Source organism: Dermochelys coriacea, chromosome 4 (assembly GCF_009764565.3).
Source record: "Dermochelys coriacea isolate rDerCor1 chromosome 4, rDerCor1.pri.v4, whole genome shotgun sequence".
Taxonomy (NCBI): domain Eukaryota; kingdom Metazoa; phylum Chordata; order Testudines; family Dermochelyidae; genus Dermochelys; species Dermochelys coriacea.
In genome coordinates this window covers 122,023,200-122,042,939 of record NC_050071.1, presented here as the reverse complement: position 1 = coordinate 122,042,939, position 19,740 = coordinate 122,023,200, and the positions used below count along the sequence as shown (strand labels likewise).

At 39.9% G+C, this 19,740-nt stretch overlaps 1 protein-coding gene across 4 annotated transcripts in view; it reads right to left on the bottom strand.

The window, feature by feature from the left end:
* Positions 1-1,088: 1,088 nt before the first annotated feature.
* Positions 1,089-19,740, bottom strand: part of SORCS2 (sortilin related VPS10 domain containing receptor 2) — an 847,342-nt gene continuing 828,690 nt past the window's right edge. The window contains exons 24-28 of one of the 4 annotated variants that reach the window (XM_038400342.2): positions 15,972-16,071; positions 11,850-11,952; positions 6,691-6,848; positions 4,430-4,509; positions 3,373-4,093 (exon numbers count right to left, since the gene is read on the bottom strand). In XM_038400342.2, the coding sequence (XP_038256270.1) occupies positions 4,070-4,093; positions 4,430-4,509; positions 6,691-6,848; positions 11,850-11,952; positions 15,972-16,071 (465 nt within the window). In that variant the 3' untranslated portion in view covers positions 3,373-4,069. Of the gene's footprint in view, positions 4,094-4,429; positions 4,510-6,690; positions 6,849-11,849; positions 11,953-15,971; positions 16,072-19,740 lie in introns of all 4 variants that reach the window. The other 3 variants (XM_043512489.1, XM_038400346.2, XM_038400345.2) reach the window with 3 other exon arrangements.

The window sequence follows — 19,740 nt, the reverse complement described above, 5'->3', positions numbered from 1 at the left end:
CCCAAGTCCTGTTCCTTACCCATAATGTTGTCCTTCCTCACTTAGAACTTAATATAATTATAAGGGTTTGTGTGTATGCCTCTGTGCATATCTATAGATGCAGTGGTGATCTGGAGCCGATTTGCTGGAACCGGTTGTTAAATTTAGAAGCCCTTTTAGAACAGGTTGTTCCGAGAGGGACAACTGGTTCTAAAAGGGCTTCTAAATTTAACAACTGGCCAAAAGTGGCGCCTTAGGCACCGACTCCATGGGCGCTCCAGGGCTGGAGCACCCAAGGGGAATATTTGGTGGGTGCAGAGCACCCACCGGCAGCTCCCCGCCCCGCGCCCGGCCCCAGCTCACCTCCGCTCCGCCTTCTCCCCTGAAGGTGCTGCCCTGCTCTGCTTCTCCACCCCGCACCCCCAAAAATCAGCTGTTTGCGTGGGAAGCCTGAGAGGGCTGAGAAGCAAGCAGCAGCTTCGCGCTCAGGCCCAGGGAGGTAGAGGTGAGCTGGGGCGGAGGGGGCGCGAGGGGGGCCGCCCACACCGCAGTAGGTAACCCTTGGGTCGCACAGGGGAACCGCTCCCTGCCCCAGCTCACCTCCGCCTCTCTGGGCCTGAGAGAGAAGCTGCTGCCTGCTTCTCAGCCCTCCCTGGCTTCCTGTGCGAACAGCTGATTTGCGGGAAGCTGGCACGTTCAGGGGAGGAGACGGAGCAGTGGTGAGGTGAGCTGGGGCCGGGGCCGGGCGGGGAGCTGCCAGTGAGTGCTCTGCACCCTCCAAATTTTTCTCTTGGGGTGAGGAGGGAACCGGTTGTTAAGATTTTGGCAGCTCATCACTGTATAGATGTGTGTACACTGCTATATTTACACACGTGTGTGTACATATATATTTCTGTGCATTTGTCCATCTCTCTGCATAAAGAGATAAAAAAGCGTGTGTGTATATACACACTTCTTCCTTTACAAACAAAATGTGCTCCCATGGGCATAGTTAAACAGATTCAAAATCTATCAGTGGTATGAATTTTCATTTAAACAAAAAACAAGTTGCATTGCATGGGAATGAGGTCCTCCCATTTTAGAAATAATCCATTATAAAGGCATTCTGGTCAGGAACTCAAAAGGCTTGCTTTATTATCTACTGGCTATTATTTACACAGACATGATAATACTGAAAACTCCTCAGAAAACAGTGTCTCACCACATTTGTGAGTCATGTTATACCAACCTCACAGGTGTGTTTCAAGAATTAAATTAGTTAATGTTGGAAAATGCTGGGAAGATTACAAGCATCATAGATAAGTGCTAAGTATTAATGATAATGACTAGTAGAGTCTTGCACAACAGTTAAATATTTTGCTTTGCAGCAGGAGTTTCCTGCCAACAGAAACATGAATCAAACTGTTGTAAATGTATAAAAATAATTGTCAAAGCATAAAATTAGTGTATGTGAACTAGTCCCTATAATTCCCTTAGCCTGCAAGCAGACCAACAAAAAGACTCTAATATAGAAGTTCAATTCTTTACATTATTTAAGAGTTCAATCCTCCATTCTCCTGCCCTAATTTGAATTTACTTCCCAGGAAAAGTTGTTTGCAATATTGTTTCACTGTATTGTTTCTAGTTCATTTCCCCTAAAACCAGTAAGGAGCTGGTGAATAGGACTAGCCCATGGTGCAACAGTCCTGTAGGCTTCCAAAGCACTAATGATTTTGTATTGGCACTTCACCTCAGAAAATCCGGGACTCAGACACTAATGAATGAATGGAGGATGTTGTGAAGGCCAAGAATATAACAGAGTTAAAAAAAAGAATTTGTTACGTTCTTGGAGGATAGGTCCATCAATAGCTATTAGCCAGTATGGACAGGGATGGTGTCCCTAACCTCTGTTTGCCAGAAGCTGGGAATGGTGGACAAGGAATGGATCACTTGATGATTACCTGTTCTGTTCATTCTCCCTGGGGCACCTGGCATTGGCCTCTGTCAGAAGACAGAATACTGGGCTAGATGGACCTTTGGTCTTTGGTTCTTATGACTATGTCAGAATTATACTTAGTCCTGCATACAACATTGTCAACTCAACTATTTCCTGTATCTCTGTGGGTTAGTTTGCAGGGCCCTGTAGGGCTTTGCAAGATGAAATTTTTGTGAGATGGTTACAAACAGACCTTTTCCTGAGCAGTTGGCATGCACTTGCCACTCTTTTCAAGCATTCAGACCTTACACGTTCCCATCCACTTTCATACTGTTTGTTCCTAAACTAGATTTTCTTGTGCTTTACACACAGATTCTGTGAGCTTTGTGAGAGCTTATATTGCCACATAGGAGGTGGCATGCTAACATGTTGTTTCTGAAGAAAGCATATTCCATGATATCATTAATTCTCTGGCTACATGGAAGAGCGACCTACTGCATAGGAGAATTTTTAGATAGTTCCATTCTGTCTCACCGGCGTGACTGCTTGGTCATTCACAAGTATATAGTTGACTATAATCCCTTTAAGGAAGGTGGTATGGACATTTAGCTACAAGCATTAGTACACCATTCAGTGAGTAAAAAAGAGCTAGTCATCCCCTGTTGAAGGCAAAAGGTGAAAAGATTAAATAGTTTTCTGAGAGAGTGTCCTAATTCCAGGCAGCTGTGATACATGGGATGCCAAACATTTGGCTGAACCATGCTGTGGTTCATTTCCTACACAAATCCCTACAAAAACCCACATACAAACAACCTGCAAGATGTGGATTTAGTGATGCCTTAGGACTCTCAACCCCTGGGGATAGAGAGATGGGAATAAGCAAACTCTGAACTGACCCTTCCACATGCCTCTCCCAATCTGGCTCCTTTGACAGTTTCACTGCCCTTTCCTGCAGAAATATGGCCCAGCTCTGTGATGAGGGAATAAGAGTGACATCCGGTGGTGAAACTGATGAAGTGCAATCCCTTAAATTGCATCAGTTCCCTGCTACGATCCTTCCTGATTGTCAAACACGTCAAAGGTGGTGAAGTTCAGCTGCTAGTTTGCCCATCCTTACATCAGAGGCAGGAACTGAACACAAAGGGAAACTCCAAGTATCTGTAGGACTAAAGGTTCTGGTGTGCTGTACTGACCTAATTGGGGGAGAATTCTTACATATATTAGGCCTCTGCCCTCAGAATAGAAATTTTAAAAAAACATACAAAAAGCTACTTAAAAGAGGTATTTACACTTTTAAAAAGAGAAAAAAGGACAGGCAGTCAAAACTGTTTATTATTCAATAACTGGTCTTGCAACTGCCATGATGGAGGTGCTCAAGTTAGAAGACGACAGAAGAGCAACTTAAACCAACCAGCCTCTAGAAGTGAAAGCACCTGGTTTGGAAGTAGCACCAAGCTAGTGGGGTTTTTTGGGTGGGGTGGGGTCAGGGAGTGTTGCTTGGTGTTTCTTAGGACTCATTTTACTTGCAAAAAGGCTTAACACATTATTTATTCCATTTATAGCAGGGACTCACATAGTGAGCTGAAGCTCCTTAGATTGTCTCACACATTTTAAAGGTAAGAACTTGGATTGAAGAGGAGCTAAGGAGTACATTTATCTCCTTGCTCATTCGTCTCTTAGCGCTGAACCAGAACAGGTAGCCCCAGCCTTTTAAACAAGTACAAATTTGGAACGATCAACCAGCCATCCGCTTTGTACTTTCTAGTCATTGGTTTTTAAAGTCAACTCTTCAGGACTGTTGAATTTCAGTCTTCCACTGAACACCTCAGCCAATAAAAAGAACTACAGCCCAATCCTTCTAAAACTGAACATAAAGAACTAGAACATATACAGAACAGAGAAAATGTGGCATCTAGTGTGCCTAGGGCTACAAATTTGCTACCTTAGTTTGAGTTTGAATTGTAACAAGTTCCCATTCTACAGTAACAGATGATGGACACTTTTAATTTCAAGACTGTTTAGAACCTACTTTCCTCCAGCAGGTACAGACATGTTTGCCATTTGGTGACATCCCCACGGAAAAATTAAACAATACAGAGAAGAGTCTTTCGGTTTTTGTGTTTAGCTGTAAACATCAGCTAACCAGGTAACTGTGCATCTCTCTGGAGTTAATGCTCAAAACCACGCCTGAGTGATTGCCTAAAAAAATATAAAAACAAAATACTAACATTAGTATATTTTGAGCATTTTACTATACATTCCCCTTTTATTGCAGAGACAAGACAATCAGATGGTTGTCTTATCAAACAACAGTTCAGGTGCAGGTGGTGCAGCAGCTCAGTGTACCTACAACATACTTTCTACTTCAGTGCTTTAAAGTGTCTGCTCATGATGGTTGTTAGAATTCCTAGTGTTTCCATCCCAGTGACAGCATAAGGTGGTTCTCTTTGCAGCTTAAAAAGGTGTAGTTGTCTTGAGGGGAGCAGGTGAAGGAGGAGAATGGAACCTGAGGCTTCCATTCAACATGCCACTGACCTGGGACTGGACACTGATCGGCATCAGCAATAAGGGAACTCTGTAGCTGTTCAAGTTTCCACCTCTCCCAGAAGGAGTCACTGCAAGGAAATGGAGTTGAGGAGTCCCAAGGTGGGGGTTGCGATAAAGTAGGCAACAAAATATATAGAAAACAAAAAAAGTGGATGGGTGAGTCTGGAAATACTGTACTGTGACAATTCAAAAGTTATGAAAAGAGCGAGAGCAAACAGAAAACAAGGTTTGTAAAACCCTGCTGTGCTTGGAGAGGAGGCTAGTGGAGGATAGTGATCTCTAGAATAGGGAGGAAAAATCCATCAGCATAAGTAGGAATCTCCACAGCATATGAACCAGCTGAAAATAATGTCATAAAACAGAATTTAATATTTCAGTAGGGATGGTGATATGCTTCATACTTCAGCCAGACAAAACAGCACAATACTGAGACAACTAGGAAGATTTCCTATGTAGCGTTGGGTGCTATTGAAGGCTATACTGCAAACAACAAAAAGTGCACGGTGTAGAAGTATAGCAAGAAAAAGTCTTATATGTCTTAAAACTGTCTGGCAGCTGATAAACATAGATGGCTCTGACCCAAGGACATGAGCTATTTCTGTTCCCCTGAATGTCTGCTGGTGCTGACAACCTGGCAGAACTGCAGGTCACTTTCAGATTTACATTTGTTAACTGTCTAACTTAAGACTTCCTCATTGGCAGGTCTTGGTCCTGCACTCTTTACTCAAGCAACAGTCTTACTGACCTCAATGGAAGGTAAGGAGTGCAGGATCAGACCAAATATAGCCTACAGTGAGCAGGCAAGGAGATTATTTTTAAATGGGTTGTAAATCCGGGTGGAACTTCTTCATTCCCATGTCCTTCATCCTAAGCAGCACATATGCAAAAACAGTGAGAGATATTACACAACTGCAAGAGGAAGATTGTGGCTAAAGAGTACCTGATATACACTAAGTGGCTATGAGCGCTTCACACTAACTGAAGAACCCTGAGAGTACCTCCTTGGCATTCAGGAGTCTATTGTAGAGATGAGATCATTGAAACAATCTTGTCATGCAAACAATTTTTGTGTCCCAGGGACATCTGCAGTGCTACAGTATTGGTAGAGCTTTGAAGTATAATCAAGGTTCTCTTTGAAGGGTTTTAATGAAAACAACAATGATTTTTAGTGTGTGCAATTTGTTAAAAAATGAACAGATCTGGGCAAAAATAATTTCCAGGTGAAATATGTTTTTTCCCTTTCATCAAAGCTAAAATCAAAGCAAGTGGCAGCATATGGTTCAGCTAAGGAAAATAAAAACAACAACAAAAGACAGTTAGAGATAGATAGTAAGAATAACAAAGAGATAAAGAAGGAATTCCAGGATGTCTGCCCTCCATAGCTGATCTTAGCCCTCCATGAAGGGTTAATGAAGCCATTTAACCTCACAGTTGTCTGTCTCTACCACCATTTCAGCCAGTTTTATAAAAGCCTGAGATTTAGGGTCAGATGTTCCATTTTCACAGAATTGACGGACGATCTTCCTTTGTGTGCTACACTTTTCAGGCTGCTCTGTGTTCTCAATACATTTGGAGTATTTTTAGACTAGCTCTCCACATTACATTCAGCATACTCATGAATTGCCTAGACAAGCACTTTCATCTAACTTTGAATCATCTGCTCTAAGAGACATTCATAAAAGATTCCTGAATGGGAATTCTAATGACTGTCCATTGGATACCGGCAAGTCAGGACTCAAAAAAGGATGAATTCAATGAAGTTTTGTATTTGGGAATTAATTTAATGTATCTAAAAGAGAGGACACCTCCTTATAATCTACCCTGCATTATGGAAACATTCATTCTACATATCATTTCTCTCTGCCTAAAATTCATTACACTTTGAATTCAGGGCATGCACGAGTTAATTTAAATGCTAGTGAAATTCATCAATTATAATCTATGCTGCTTATTGTATGATCTTCCTAATGTTGTTCACATATATCTCATGACAGTGTATTGTACTACCTTACATACTGTGTATTTATATGGCATGTCATAAAAAATCAACAGAATAGACTGAATTTAAAACAAAACAAAAAAGATGATAAAAGGAGAAGTGTTTCCTTGTTAGCAGTTTACCAATCGATTCCTCTTGAAGCTGAGTATAAAAATGAAGATACTAAAAATGCAAACATTAAAACGTAATTAAAAAAAATAAAGCAAACAAAATACTAATTGAGATGTTAATAAAGTGAAGGTGAAGTTACCTCTTGCGTTACCTAGCGTTTGAGAATCCAGATCATCATCAATAAACTCCTCACCCTGGATGATGTTCTGAGTGTCCTCACTGTGATTAACAGGGCTTGTCATCTCCTGTTCTTTTTCGTTGTGCATCTGGGCATAGACATTTCTGCCTGGCAGTTTCCTAAACAGTACAGGAAAAATATCCTTTGATGGAATTTAGTTTCATATTATATACAATTAATCATATTAACCTCAAACCCCTCTGGAAAAATCCTATAGAATTAAATAAAGAATAATGTTTCCATTGAATTTTTAAATCAGCCAATAGAACTCTATGGTAATACATTTTCTATTTAATTCTATGGGGGATTTTAGACTAATAGCTATAGATTTCCCATTAATATCTACAGAAGCTCATTGGTTTTATCCCTATTACATTTTATAGGAATTTTTTAGATAGGTATCAAGAACTTGCCTGGTTTTGATATAAGGATTTCTATATAAACACAGATCGTTTTTGTTTTTTGTTCAGATATTTATGGACTCCCAGTAACTATAATTTAAAAAAAAACACTTTAAGCTGAAAATGTGAATAAATAATATTTCTTGCATTCCTAAAATGTCATCATAGAAGGGTGACAAAGCATCAATTAGTTATGTCTTACTCTGCAGCAGTATGACAACACTTTATTCAAAGTTAAAAAGAAATTTTGTGACCTTGTATCAATGCTAACAACAATAAGTTTATGTGTGTGTTGTTTCGAGAAATTGACAGACAATACTTGACCTTCACAGGTTCAGGGTGTGCAGCAAGCTTTTCAGATTGTAATAACATTTTCAGTGCCTCATACCCCCTGCCCCTGCCGTTTGCCTTTCGTGACCCTGGGAGTAGTGACCCACCAATTGAAAAAGACTGCACTATAGCAGCCCTGAGGTTACCTCAATTTAACAGCTGCTGAAGACAAGAGAGGTAAAAGAGGTAAACTGCCCCTGGTTGCATAGAGTCAGTGGCCCAGCTGGGAACAATAGCAATGTGACATCACAGTTTAATTTCCATAGTGTCTTCATCAACCCCTCTGCTGAGGTAGTCACAGTGTTGTACAATATTAAAACAAACTGAAAAGGTTTATTTAAAAATATATATAGCAAATCAAAGCACCCAGTCCTGGCTCCAAGGGTCTTCATAACCAGGAGATAGCACACTCTTCAAGAGAAAGATGGCATTTTATTTATGTTTATTTAAATAATGATAAAAAGATGCTGATACCAGCTCTAGGTGCCCTAACATAATCCATGCTACAAGAAAGCATCAGCAGCTTTTAAATAACTATTAAAAAAGGAATTCTGATATTCTAAACTAATAAGAGTTTAGAGTTATATGGTCTCCTGGTCGCACACCTTTCTAGAAATTATTCTGGACAGTAGGGCTGTGTTTTTTCTACATTACAACCCTAATTGGCCTAGAACACACACTGTTTACTATATGTATATTATATTCCAAAGAAACGCTTAATCTATCCTCTAGAAAATGAACAAAACTACACAATAAACCATAATCACTGGCTTCAGAAGGCAGATACTACATGAGGAATAGGGTAGGATTAGTTTAAATGAGTAGGGATAATGTATCTGTTCAGCCATCTTTCTTTCATCCCCCTCCTACTGTTTCCTACTACTAAACATTTTGAAATGTAAATAATACAGAGTACTGGAGCATGCTGTCAGCACTTAAAGTAACAGTAACAATCATAATGAAAATACATTGAATAGAATATTTATTGTGGTGTTAGTTTTGGGGTTAACATTCAGAGAATGACTTCTTTGTGCTTTAGAGCAGTCATGACTTACTTTGTCCCATTCATTTTGGAAGTCTGCCTTTTCTACATGGTATTATTTTGATTTTAATAAAATATGGATCATCAAATTAGTACCTGTTTTTATAACTAAATGTCTAGGATTGGGACTACACTTGCTCTCATGCAACATAATAGTAATATAGGCAAAGGGGGAGGGGAAGGGAAGGGGAGGTTTTCTTCTGATAGTGTAAATGAGATGGGAAGTCAATGATGAGGAAAGATTAGAAACTCTGCTCCAAGAGTGGCGAGATTGGTGGTGGTACTCAAGGACAGGATGCAAGGAGGTGAATACAGAGAAAGATCCTTGAGTTTGGTTGCAGCAAGTCCATGGATATTTTTAACAACAACCAGTGTAATTTTTAACAGGATTTTAAAATGAATGGGGAAAAGGGGAGGGAGAGGAGGAATTTGAGAATGTGAAAAGGCAGAGATCTTTCTCTTCTTCTGAAGAATCAAATGCACTTCCACTAAAGTAGGCAAAATATCTAAATAGAGGAAACAATAGTCTAATCTGGTATGATGAATCTATGTTCTTGCTGTTGCAAAAATAAAAGAAGGACGATTTCAGCTCTTCTGCTAGTGATGTATTAAATACATGACAGCTTTGATGTGGATGAAATATCATTTTCCTTCCCTTGCCTTTGCGTGGTGGATACTGTGCTGTTTGTCTTGTCTATATTACTGCAGAGTACCCCACACCATGGAACCCTGCTCAGAGTGCTGCTGAAGGGATGAAGAAATCCTACTAGGAAAAACATCACAAACATAAAAATACATTAGAAGAAGAAAAGGAGGATTTTTCTTTGATTGAATTACCACTGATAAAGATGACATTGCTTTGAAAAACAATATGCAGATTCTGGATCCATGCTAGATAATGGGCCAGAGTCACTGGAACCTTCCAGCTGTTCCAGTGACAGAATGCGCCATGATCCCAGTTTATCTGGATAGTTAAGCTGATGGAGCATACTAGTGAATCTGGCAGCATATCAATAGCTTGAGGCACCATGTTAATTGTCTAATGCATGCAGTCTGAAGCCAAGAGGAGGAGGAGGAGATCTTTTTGCCTTTGAGATACTCAGTTTTGTTCTCTGAACTTCAGCAACATTTTCTGGCAGGGAAATTACCCCTTTCTGCTTGTTGATCTCTGTCTAGGTGGACCAACTGCTTCTGTGGATCCTGGTCCTATAAAACTAAGTGCTCTGTGGATTTCTGTCTTTGGATAATGTTTGCTTTCTAGAGGTCTACAATGCAATAAAAAACCTGCAGCACCCAGTCTCAGAGACCAGATCAACTGACTCAGGGCCATGGGGCTTAGGCTGCAGGGCTAAAAATTGAAGTGTAGACATTCAGGCTCAGGATGCAGCCCAGGCTCTGAGATCCCCTCCCCTCGTGGAGTCTCAGAGCCTGGGCTCCAGCTCAAACCTGAATGTCTACGCTGCAAGTTTTAGCCCCACAAGCGCAAGTCAGCCAATCAGGGCCAGCCATGGCCAGGCTGTGGGTCTTTTATTGCACTGTAGGCATACCTTAGGAGAGATCACTGCAGATGCTCTGTTTTTATGAATCTCAGTTCTAGGGAATCTTTACTCTACATTTTTCATTCGGGGAGGAATGTGATCTTGTGAAGCATGTGCACTCATGAATTTAAGCCGGACTCATAGGTGAGCCTCTGCTTCAGGTGATTAACCCATTTCTAGTAATATCTGTCTCTAAGCACCCTGCTTTGGTGGATCATTGTTTTCCATTTCAGAAGAATCAAATTTTGCTGGGGGCTGCATGATGCTGTGAGATCCTGCTCTGAAGTTTGATTTGTTCAACTGAGAAATTCCAGTGTATTAGGGGAGTTAAAGCTGTGTTACAATTCCTAGCATTCCTACAGTCTTCCTCTGCAATAACTGTCCCATTCAGAAAATAATAAGCCAAGAGGCCATTTTAGAAAGGAATCAAGATGAATAAAAAATCTTTTTTTCTTTCTTAAATATTGTATATTTCTTTGGCCAATTATTAAATGTGTCTGTTGTCTAATTGCCTTCAACTTAAGGGCTAATCAAGAGGTGTACATCACAATGTCTCATAACTGACACCACCACCGAGTTTTATGATTTTGTAATACAAACAGACAACCCCGAATGTACTGCAAATGAAATAATATTATTGCATCACATCATCCATTTTTATGATGATTTTTTGTTGCTCTGGGAACCCAGAATAGCTAAATGGATTTTTATTATTTTTATTCAGCTGTGGACAGAGTTTGATATCAAATTTTGTGTTTCATCCTATAAAACAATAAGTCACTATAAATATCAAGAAATTTAAGATTCCATGGTTGGAAAGCCAAGAGATTCTTCCTACATGAGACAAAGCACCTCTGTCTAATGAGATGACAAAGATTGTTGCTAACTTGAACTCTCAGTTTAATGCTGTACTCTTGCTGTTATCGCTAGCATAGCACGGTACCTAGTCTATTCTTTAAAAGAATGTTTATTTTAAATAAAAATCCATCTTGAAATAATAATGGGCCTAATCAATATGTGTTTTCACTGAGTAAAGACTGCAGATTTTGTGAAATGATAATAAATGTTCATTCCCATGCTGCTCAAACCTGAAGACTTTTGAGTACCTAACAAAAAAATACCAGGACCATGGCCAAATAATAAAACAAATACATAAACCAGCATAAAAAAGCCAGTAACTTGCCACCTGAACAATAATGAATTCATCTCCATAATCAAATGCAGACTAAAAGTGTCTTAGAGTTCTTAAAGGAATAAGTATTTGCTTACACAGCTTATGTGGTATCAGTTGTTCCTCATGCACATATTTCTTATATTAAGGCCACTTCCATAGCTTCTTCATCTCCTCCCTAATATGTTATTGTGTGGACTCAATTCTTACTTATCATTTCTATCACAGCTGGATACTCTTAACCTCTGTGGCACTGTTTTAGTAATCTAATTCTAACATGTTCAAAAGAGAAATTCCACATCATTTTGTTTTGTTTTCTTGGTAAGAAATTAGACTTGTGAATCAATTAATTGTCCTGGTTGCCTAGGTTACTCATTACTCCTCAGAGCAGATAATTAGGAATACATTTTAGAATGACTATTTTTGGTGGTTGTATTGATGCAAGCTGAATGAGCTCCCACATTGCTGCTATTTACCTACATCAACATCAATTATAACCTTGATGTCTGAAACACTCAGAAAAAACATGGGCTTTAAAAGCTAGAGACTCATCAATGCATTGCTTCAAAAAAGGCTACTTTTCAAGAAATGATACATGTGAACAAATCTAATTCTTAAAGTATATAAGGTTTACTTGCCTTTTAAACTTGTAGAGAATGAAGGCTCCAACTACAACTAGACAGATAACAAAGAGAACCACTATAGCCCAGTATCCACTGCCTCCTCCAGTTCTCTGAGAGTCTGAAATGCAAGACATATATTTGAAGAGCTTAGTAAATCTGCTTTCAGACCAATCATCATCTTGTGTTTGCCTTATTATCGAATCTCTTAAATAAAAACCACAAGATTTTTATTTTTACCTTCTCCTTGTCACTTCTTCAAATAGTACTCCTGAGGGAATTCTGTGCCAAAAATTCTAAAATTCTGCACCAAACAAGTTCAAAATTCGGCACAAAAAATATTCCAAAATTCTGCAAAATTCTGCATGTTTTATTTGTCAGAATAATGCAATATAATCATACCAGTTTCACTTATTTTGATAATTTATTTAAACTACGATACAAAAAAAATCATAATTGTTCAGCGTTTCCTAAATACATGAAAGTTAAGTTAAAAATACTTGGTAACCAAGACCCTGTATTCTAGTTATAATCCTGGATTTTCATTTAAATTGCATTACTTTTATTTTGGTGTTTGGTGTTCTGTAAAATGGAAGAAGAAAAGGAGTACTTGTGGCACCTTAGAGACTAACAAATTTATTTGAGCATAAGCTTTCGTGAGCTACAGCTCACTTCATCGGACTTTCACACAAGAAAGTCATAGGGTTTTGCTAATCATTGACCTGCATTTTGTTTTAAATGGATAAATAAAATAGATCCTGAGCTGTAATCTAACCCCATTGTGCCTCTCTGGCACAGGAAAAAAAGCACAAAAGCACACAGACCTTCCTAGCTGAGGATTCTGTTACTGTCCTTTACAATAAGGCTCCTTTACACCACTCTGGCAAGGTAAAGGAGACTTAATTGACTAAGAATGGGAACAATTAACTAACAATGAGAACATGAGAAGCCTGCCAATGTGATATATGCCATCATGTGCCAGCAATGCCCCTCTGCCATGTACATTGGCCAAACTGGACAGTCTCTACGTAAAAGAATGAATGGACACAAATCAGACGTCAAGAATTATAACATTCAAAAACCAGTTGGAGAACACTTCAATCTCTCTGGTCACTCGATCACAGACCTAAGAGTGGCTATACTTCAACAAAAAAGCTTCAAAAACAGACTCCAACGAGAGACTGCTGAATTGGAATTAATTTGCAAACTGGATACAATTAACTTAGGCTTGAATAGAGACTGGGAATGGATGAGTCATTACACAAAGTAAAACTATTTCCCCATGGTATTTCTCCCTCCCACCCCCCACCCCCCAACTGTTCCTCTGATATTCTTGTTAACTGCTGGAATTAGCCTACCTTGCTTGTCACCATGAAAGGTTTTCCTCCTTTCCCCCCCTGCTGCTGGTGATGGCTTATCTTAAGTGATCACTCTCCTTACAGTGTGTATGATAAACCCATTGTTTCATGTTCTCTGTGTGTGTGTATATAAATCTCTCCTCTGTTTTTTCCACCAAATGCATCCGATGAAGTGAGCTGTAGCTCACGAAAGCTTATGCTCTAATAAATTTGTTAGTCTCTAAGGTGCCACGGGTACTCCTTTTCTTTTTGCGAATACAGACTAACACGGCTGCTACTCTGAAACCTGTTTAGTTGTTACATTTCTACTCTGCCTCAGGGACAGAGCCTGCTTGACACAGCCCTATGCCTCCAAGCCCAGGATGCAGCAACAGGGACAAGAGGGAAAGAGTGAGTCTCTCTCACTCAGGTGCCCTGCCTCACCCCCTTATTGTCTCTCCATGGACCCAGGACTAGCCTCCCTCATCCCCCCCACCACAGTGATCTGCTCTCTACAGATCTGCTCTCTCTGATCCCAGCAGACGCGCCCGCGCTGCTGCAGAAGGGGCGTGTGTTCCCCAGAGATTTCTTTGCTCCCCCATTTTTCTGCGGGGGAGCCAAGAAATCTGCGGAAGATATGAATTCTGCGCCCCGTGCAGGGCACAGAATTCCCCCTGGAGTAAAATAGGCAGCACCATAAACTAATTTGTAGCCCAACTTGCAGATGCTGGAGAGAGGACAAATTTAAATGAAATAAATAAATAAATAATGTAATTATTTGCATGGATAGTGCCATTTTTCCAAGGATCTCCAAAGGTATTGTAGGCAATAGTCAATCAGCCCTCACATTTCTCTATTATATATGATACATAAACATTACTTGTGGCACCTTAGAGACTAACAAATTTATTAGAGCATAAGCTTTCGTGAGCTACAGCTCACTTCATCGAATGCATTTCGTGAGCTGTAGCTCTAATAAATTCGTTAGTCTCTAAGGTGCCACAAGTACGCCTTTTCTTTTTGCGAATACAGACTAACACGGCTGCTACTCTGAAACCTGTCATAAACATTACTATATTCATTTTACAGATGGGGAAACTGAGATAGAGCAAGGTCAATTGACTTGCACAGTTACACAGTGCCAGAGTCTAGAATGAAATTAAGGAATCCTCAGTTCTAGTCTCTGTTCTTCCCATCAGGGAATACTGGCTCTTAACATAAGTGATTTCTACAGTAACTTTCAGATTAGAAACTACAGTGATGAGTGTTATAGTGGAACCTAAGATATAGAGAGGATGTGCCTTATTTTGCCCTGGGAACTAACTTGGCAATATATAATTTATATCACTATTTATGACACATCTGAAGAGAGCCCAATGTGCTTGATTCTTTTGCTGGGTCAGTGTCATTCAGCAACAAACAGAACAGGTGTCATGAATGATGATGCACATGCACAAACAAATTGTCAGAGAGGGCTTAAGTTGAAGCTGCCCTTGCTGCTAAAACACAGCCTTTTCATTGTATTCTCCCTTCATAAAACACCCACACACAAATGCAGAAAACTTTTCAGTCCTTGCCTCTATTTTTGTAGGTTGGATCTGTGGGTCCAAATATTTACAGGCTGGCAAATTGGGGACTCTGATATCTGAGCGTCCAAAACTGTGCTTTCAATTTGTGCCTGTATTAAGCTGGCCAGTGTTTGATAATCTGCCTACTTTTTAGTGAAAAGGACAAAAGTGAATGTGGTACATGAAGGGGTGGGGGGTGGGGGGAGAAGTAGCTCACTTTGACGGACACCCAGCCAGCCAGTGAGTTGTAAAATCCTTCTTGGTCTGTGTCCTCTGCTTGCTTTACCTATAAAGGGTTAACAAGCTCACAGATAAAAGAAAAGGAGAGGGCACTTGACCAAAAGAGCCAATAGGAAAGCAGAACTTTTTAAAATTCAGATAGAAACTTTCCCTTTTTCTGTTGTTCTCTGGGCTGCAGGGACATGGAACAGTAATGCTGTAACCAGCTTTAAGCCAGGCATGATTACAGATTATCAATTCATACCTCGAACCTACTTATCTGGAGCCTCAGATATGTAAGTAAAATTAGGGAATGTCTAAAAAGACACTATTAGGGTTATTTCTTTTATTTCTTATTGGTTTATGGACTCCCCTATGCTGACCCCAGATGCTTTTGTTTGCTTCTAACCCTTAAACTGAACCCCCAAGAAAGCTATTTTGGGTGCTTGAATTGCTCTTTTAAAATCTAGCAAAAACCTAAGTTCCAGATGTATTTTCTTTCTTTTTGTTTTTAATAAAATTTATCTTTTTTAAGAACAGGACTGGATTTTTGGTGTCCTAAGAGGTTTGTGCATATGTAGTTTGAATAGCTGGTGGCAACAGCTAATTTCCTTTGTTTTCTCTCTCACCTCTTCCCCAGAGGGTTGGGTGAAAGGGCTTGAGGGTACACCATGGGGAGGAATTCCCAAGTGTTCCTTCCTGGGTACAAGGTTTTTTTTTTTTGCATTTGGGTGGTGGCAGTGTTTACCAAGCCAAGGTCAGAGAGAAGCTGTAATCTTGGGAGTTTAATACAAGCCTGGAGTGGCAAGTATTAATTTTTAAAATCCTTGCAAGCTCCCACTTCCTGCACTCAGAGTGTTTTCAAGCTTCTAACAGGGTATCACAAACAAATAATGAAAAACTGTAAAATAAGCTGCTTTGATGGTACATTTTAAATTAATAAACAGCAGAAGAAACCAATTAATGTAACACTTTTCTCAGAACTCTAATAGCAATCTATAGATTGGGGTTTTTACCTGAATCAGAGCTGGCTAACATCACTAAGACCCAGTATCCTTCTCTCAGGAAAAAGCTGATGTTATGTGCATTCAAGGCCTGCTTTATAGCAGCTATTCTCTGAAAACATAAGAGAGATAATGTCACGCATCTTCCACGTAGTTCAACTTTGAGAAATTCAATGCACTAAATTGAGAAACCTCTAAGTTCATTCAACGTGGTGAGAAACCCAGAAGACATTTGTTGACCGTTTCAATTAGTTGTAAATTTTTAGGCAATTCTGGTTTTAAAAACCATTTGAATCTGTGCAACCCATCAATGTTGGAAAGTTACAAATGTTTAGATCCAAATCTTTCTTCCCCTTATGGAGCTCTTTACCTTTTTCCACATTATGCGATAGACAGCATTTCATTTACAGGAGCTATTGGGCCCACCTGAACTGTAACTTGCACACTGAATAATCTACATTGAAACCCATCTCCAATACATATATTCTTCTAATGATATCAAAAGACAGGCCTCTCTGGAATTTTAGATTTCTTACACATGAAAAGTAACTGTTGCTTGATAATGCACTGCATGTCATGCTTTACTTCACTTGCTTATCTCTAGGGCTGGCTGGCTGTTTGTAACATGTTTTTAAGAAGATTCTGTCAAAACAGTTATTTCCATCCACATAGAAACAGTTTCTCCTATTTTTCTAATGGGGACAAAGCATACTAAAATATGGTCTCGCACATTTTTATGGAACAGCACCATTAAAAGTGCCACCACATCCTACCACTGTCAGACACATCGTCTGGTCCCTCTCTTTCTCTTGCTTCTATCTTCAACATAGGCAATTTTCCAGAGGATCAAGGCTAGTTTTATAGACTGTTCCTTAGTACAGGATACCGCTCCCCACTGGATGCCAAATTAAAAGTTTAAGAGAATCATAGAACTGTAAGAGACCTTGAGAGGTCATCTAGTCCAGTCCCCTGCACTCAAGGCAGGACTAAATATTATTTAGACCATCCCTGATAGGTGTTTGTCCAACCTGCTCTTAAAAATCCCCAATGATGAATATTCCACGGCCTCCATAAGTTTGCCTTTATATCTATGAAACCTTTAAGAGAGGCTCTTTTTATTTTATTTCTATTTTTACTGTGCTCGGTTTTGACAAGCCCTCACAGCCTATTAGGTAGAAAAGCCCCTGCTGTTTCTCTTACAGTATTTGCATGAATTTCACAAAGGGCCAAATTCTGATCCCCATACCCACACTCAGTCCATAAATGGTTTCATTGACTTAAATAGGACTCTTTGTGGACTCAGTGTAAAGGTAACATAATTTGGGCCTCAGTTAATTTTCAGTAGAATTCTCCCAGAGAATTCATGTTTCAACAAAAGGACATTTATTCTGCTGATAGTTCCATTTCTGCAAGTTGGTGCGCTGACTTTCTTGTGAGGCGTTGTCATGTACTGAGAATGCACTCTGAGTCTGCCTATTAACCTGGGCAGCCCTTATGGATTATACTTTATATCTGTACTCTGAATTCTCCCAGAGAATTCTTAACTTTTTATCCCCAACTTAGTGACTTGGCCATATATTGTTTCCACTATTCTGTTCCAAGTCTGACATGAGGAATAGTTCTGACAGTTGTATCAACAGCAACTTGTAAAATAATGCAACCATCGCTGAAATATATTTACTTAGTCTCTCTCCAACAGAGTTCTGTACTTGAACCATACTTAACTGGAAAGAACCAGCAATTCTCAAATCACATAAGCATTCCAGATCTAAAAATAGTTCTTCCTAGTGCAATTCCTTTGAGACACAAGCAAGTGAGTAACACATAAGAACATAAGAAAGTCCATACTGGGTCAGACCAAAGGTCCTTCCAGCCCAGTATCCTGTCTGCCGACAGTGGCCAGTGCCAGGTGCCCCAGCGGGAGTGAACCTAACAGGTAATGATCAAATGATCTCTCTCCTGCCATCCATCTCCACCCTCTGACAAACAGAGGCTAGGGACACCATTCCTTACCCATCCTGGCTAATAGCCATTAATGGACTTAACCTCCATGAATTTATCTAGTTCTCTTTTGACATGACATGGAGATCTGAAACGATAAAGCGATACTAATTTCACTTACATTTCAGAGTACAGATATAAAGTAGAGTCCATAAGGGCTGCCCAGGTTAATAGGCAGACTCAGAGTGCATTCTCAGTACATGACAACGTCTCACAAGAATGCCAGGGCACCAACTTTCAGAACTGGAACTATCAGCAGAATAAATGTCCCTTTGTTGAAACATGAAAAGGGGGAAATACTGAAGATCTTGGAGGTTCTCCTCTCAGTTATACATCAATGAATGAAGGATCCATAAACATGGGCGGTTTGCCACAAGTGATAACTAAGAATCCAGCCCAACACCCAGTGAAGTCAATGGGAGTCTTTCCATTGACTTCATTGGACACTGGATTAGGCATTAGGGTGGTAAGTTTGCCATGGACGTTTTCTGGAAGGATATTTACTGAGTAACACAGATTTTGGTACAATCATAGATGTTATAAAAATGTGTGATCTCCTCTTAAAGAACACTCCACACAGAAATGCACACACACAAGTAGCTTCAGTGGTCTGCCTTGCCTACATTAAGGTGGTGAAGATGTGGCTGCTAGCACCTATAGCACCTCTACAAGTTCCACAGAGGGTGTGTCAGTAGGGGTGTGTCCGTGGCGAACCTGTCTTATACACCAGTAAGCAGCTGTAGGGCTGTGGTGGAAAAGCTGCATGCAGCACCTCTTCCCATTGTGGAGAAAAGGTTACCAGGGAACACACTCCTTCCAGTGTCCATGGAGGTGCTTTTTCTGCTCCTGGTATCTGTAAGCCCTTTTGTATGCCCCTCCCGCAGCTGAATGCTGACTGGACTCTGTCAGCAACATACAAGTATGATGAAAAATATATAGCTACTCTCAGATTTATCTTTTCAAACCTGACTTTGGCATTCCTTTTGTGCACCATTAGCTCCAATAGCCATAAGTTAGCTCTCAGATGGGGACCTTTATGATACAAATTGTGCAGTACTAAATTGCTTTCATTTCTATTCAGTCCTGATATTAGGGATTTCTCCAAATCATTAGCAGCTCAGTGTACCCTTTCATGTCTTTCCTCTTAGAATATCTGGAAGGGTGGTTCAGATCTGACCATGAAAACACTGAAGCAGCATTGAATGCAACTGATGGTATTCTTCAGGCTCCCTGGAAGCAGACCACTAACAATAGCTGAGATTTTAAGGGACCTAATCTGAATAAATTTAGGTATTTTTTTTAAAAAAAGCAAACAAACAGCAGGAAAAAAGGGTCTGCCTTAATCTGTTGCTTTTAACTATTGAAGAGGTCCATTCCACATAAACTTGGAACAGAAAAAGATACAATTTCATCATAAATCAGCATCTCATTCCTTAAAAGGAGCAAAGAAGTTAAGAGTTTCAAGATGATGACACCTACCTGGCTGCAAGCCACAATTCGCATAGGGCTTTCTAAGCTATCTATTAAAATACAGTGCTTCCTGGAAATTAATTGTCACTTCGGTCTTCCAGAACGTCACATTGAGATAGGAGGGGGAGCCTAAGGATGTTTTTTCTTGCATTAGGCCCATTCTCAATCCTAATTTACCCAATTCTGAAAGTTAAAAATTAAGTTTAAAGACTCCTGCTCAAATACTCAGAAGTCGCATCAAAATACTTTGAGATTTGCCTCTTTAAGCAATTCCATGAATGAGGTTTTTGTACCATGTTGCCCTGGGAGG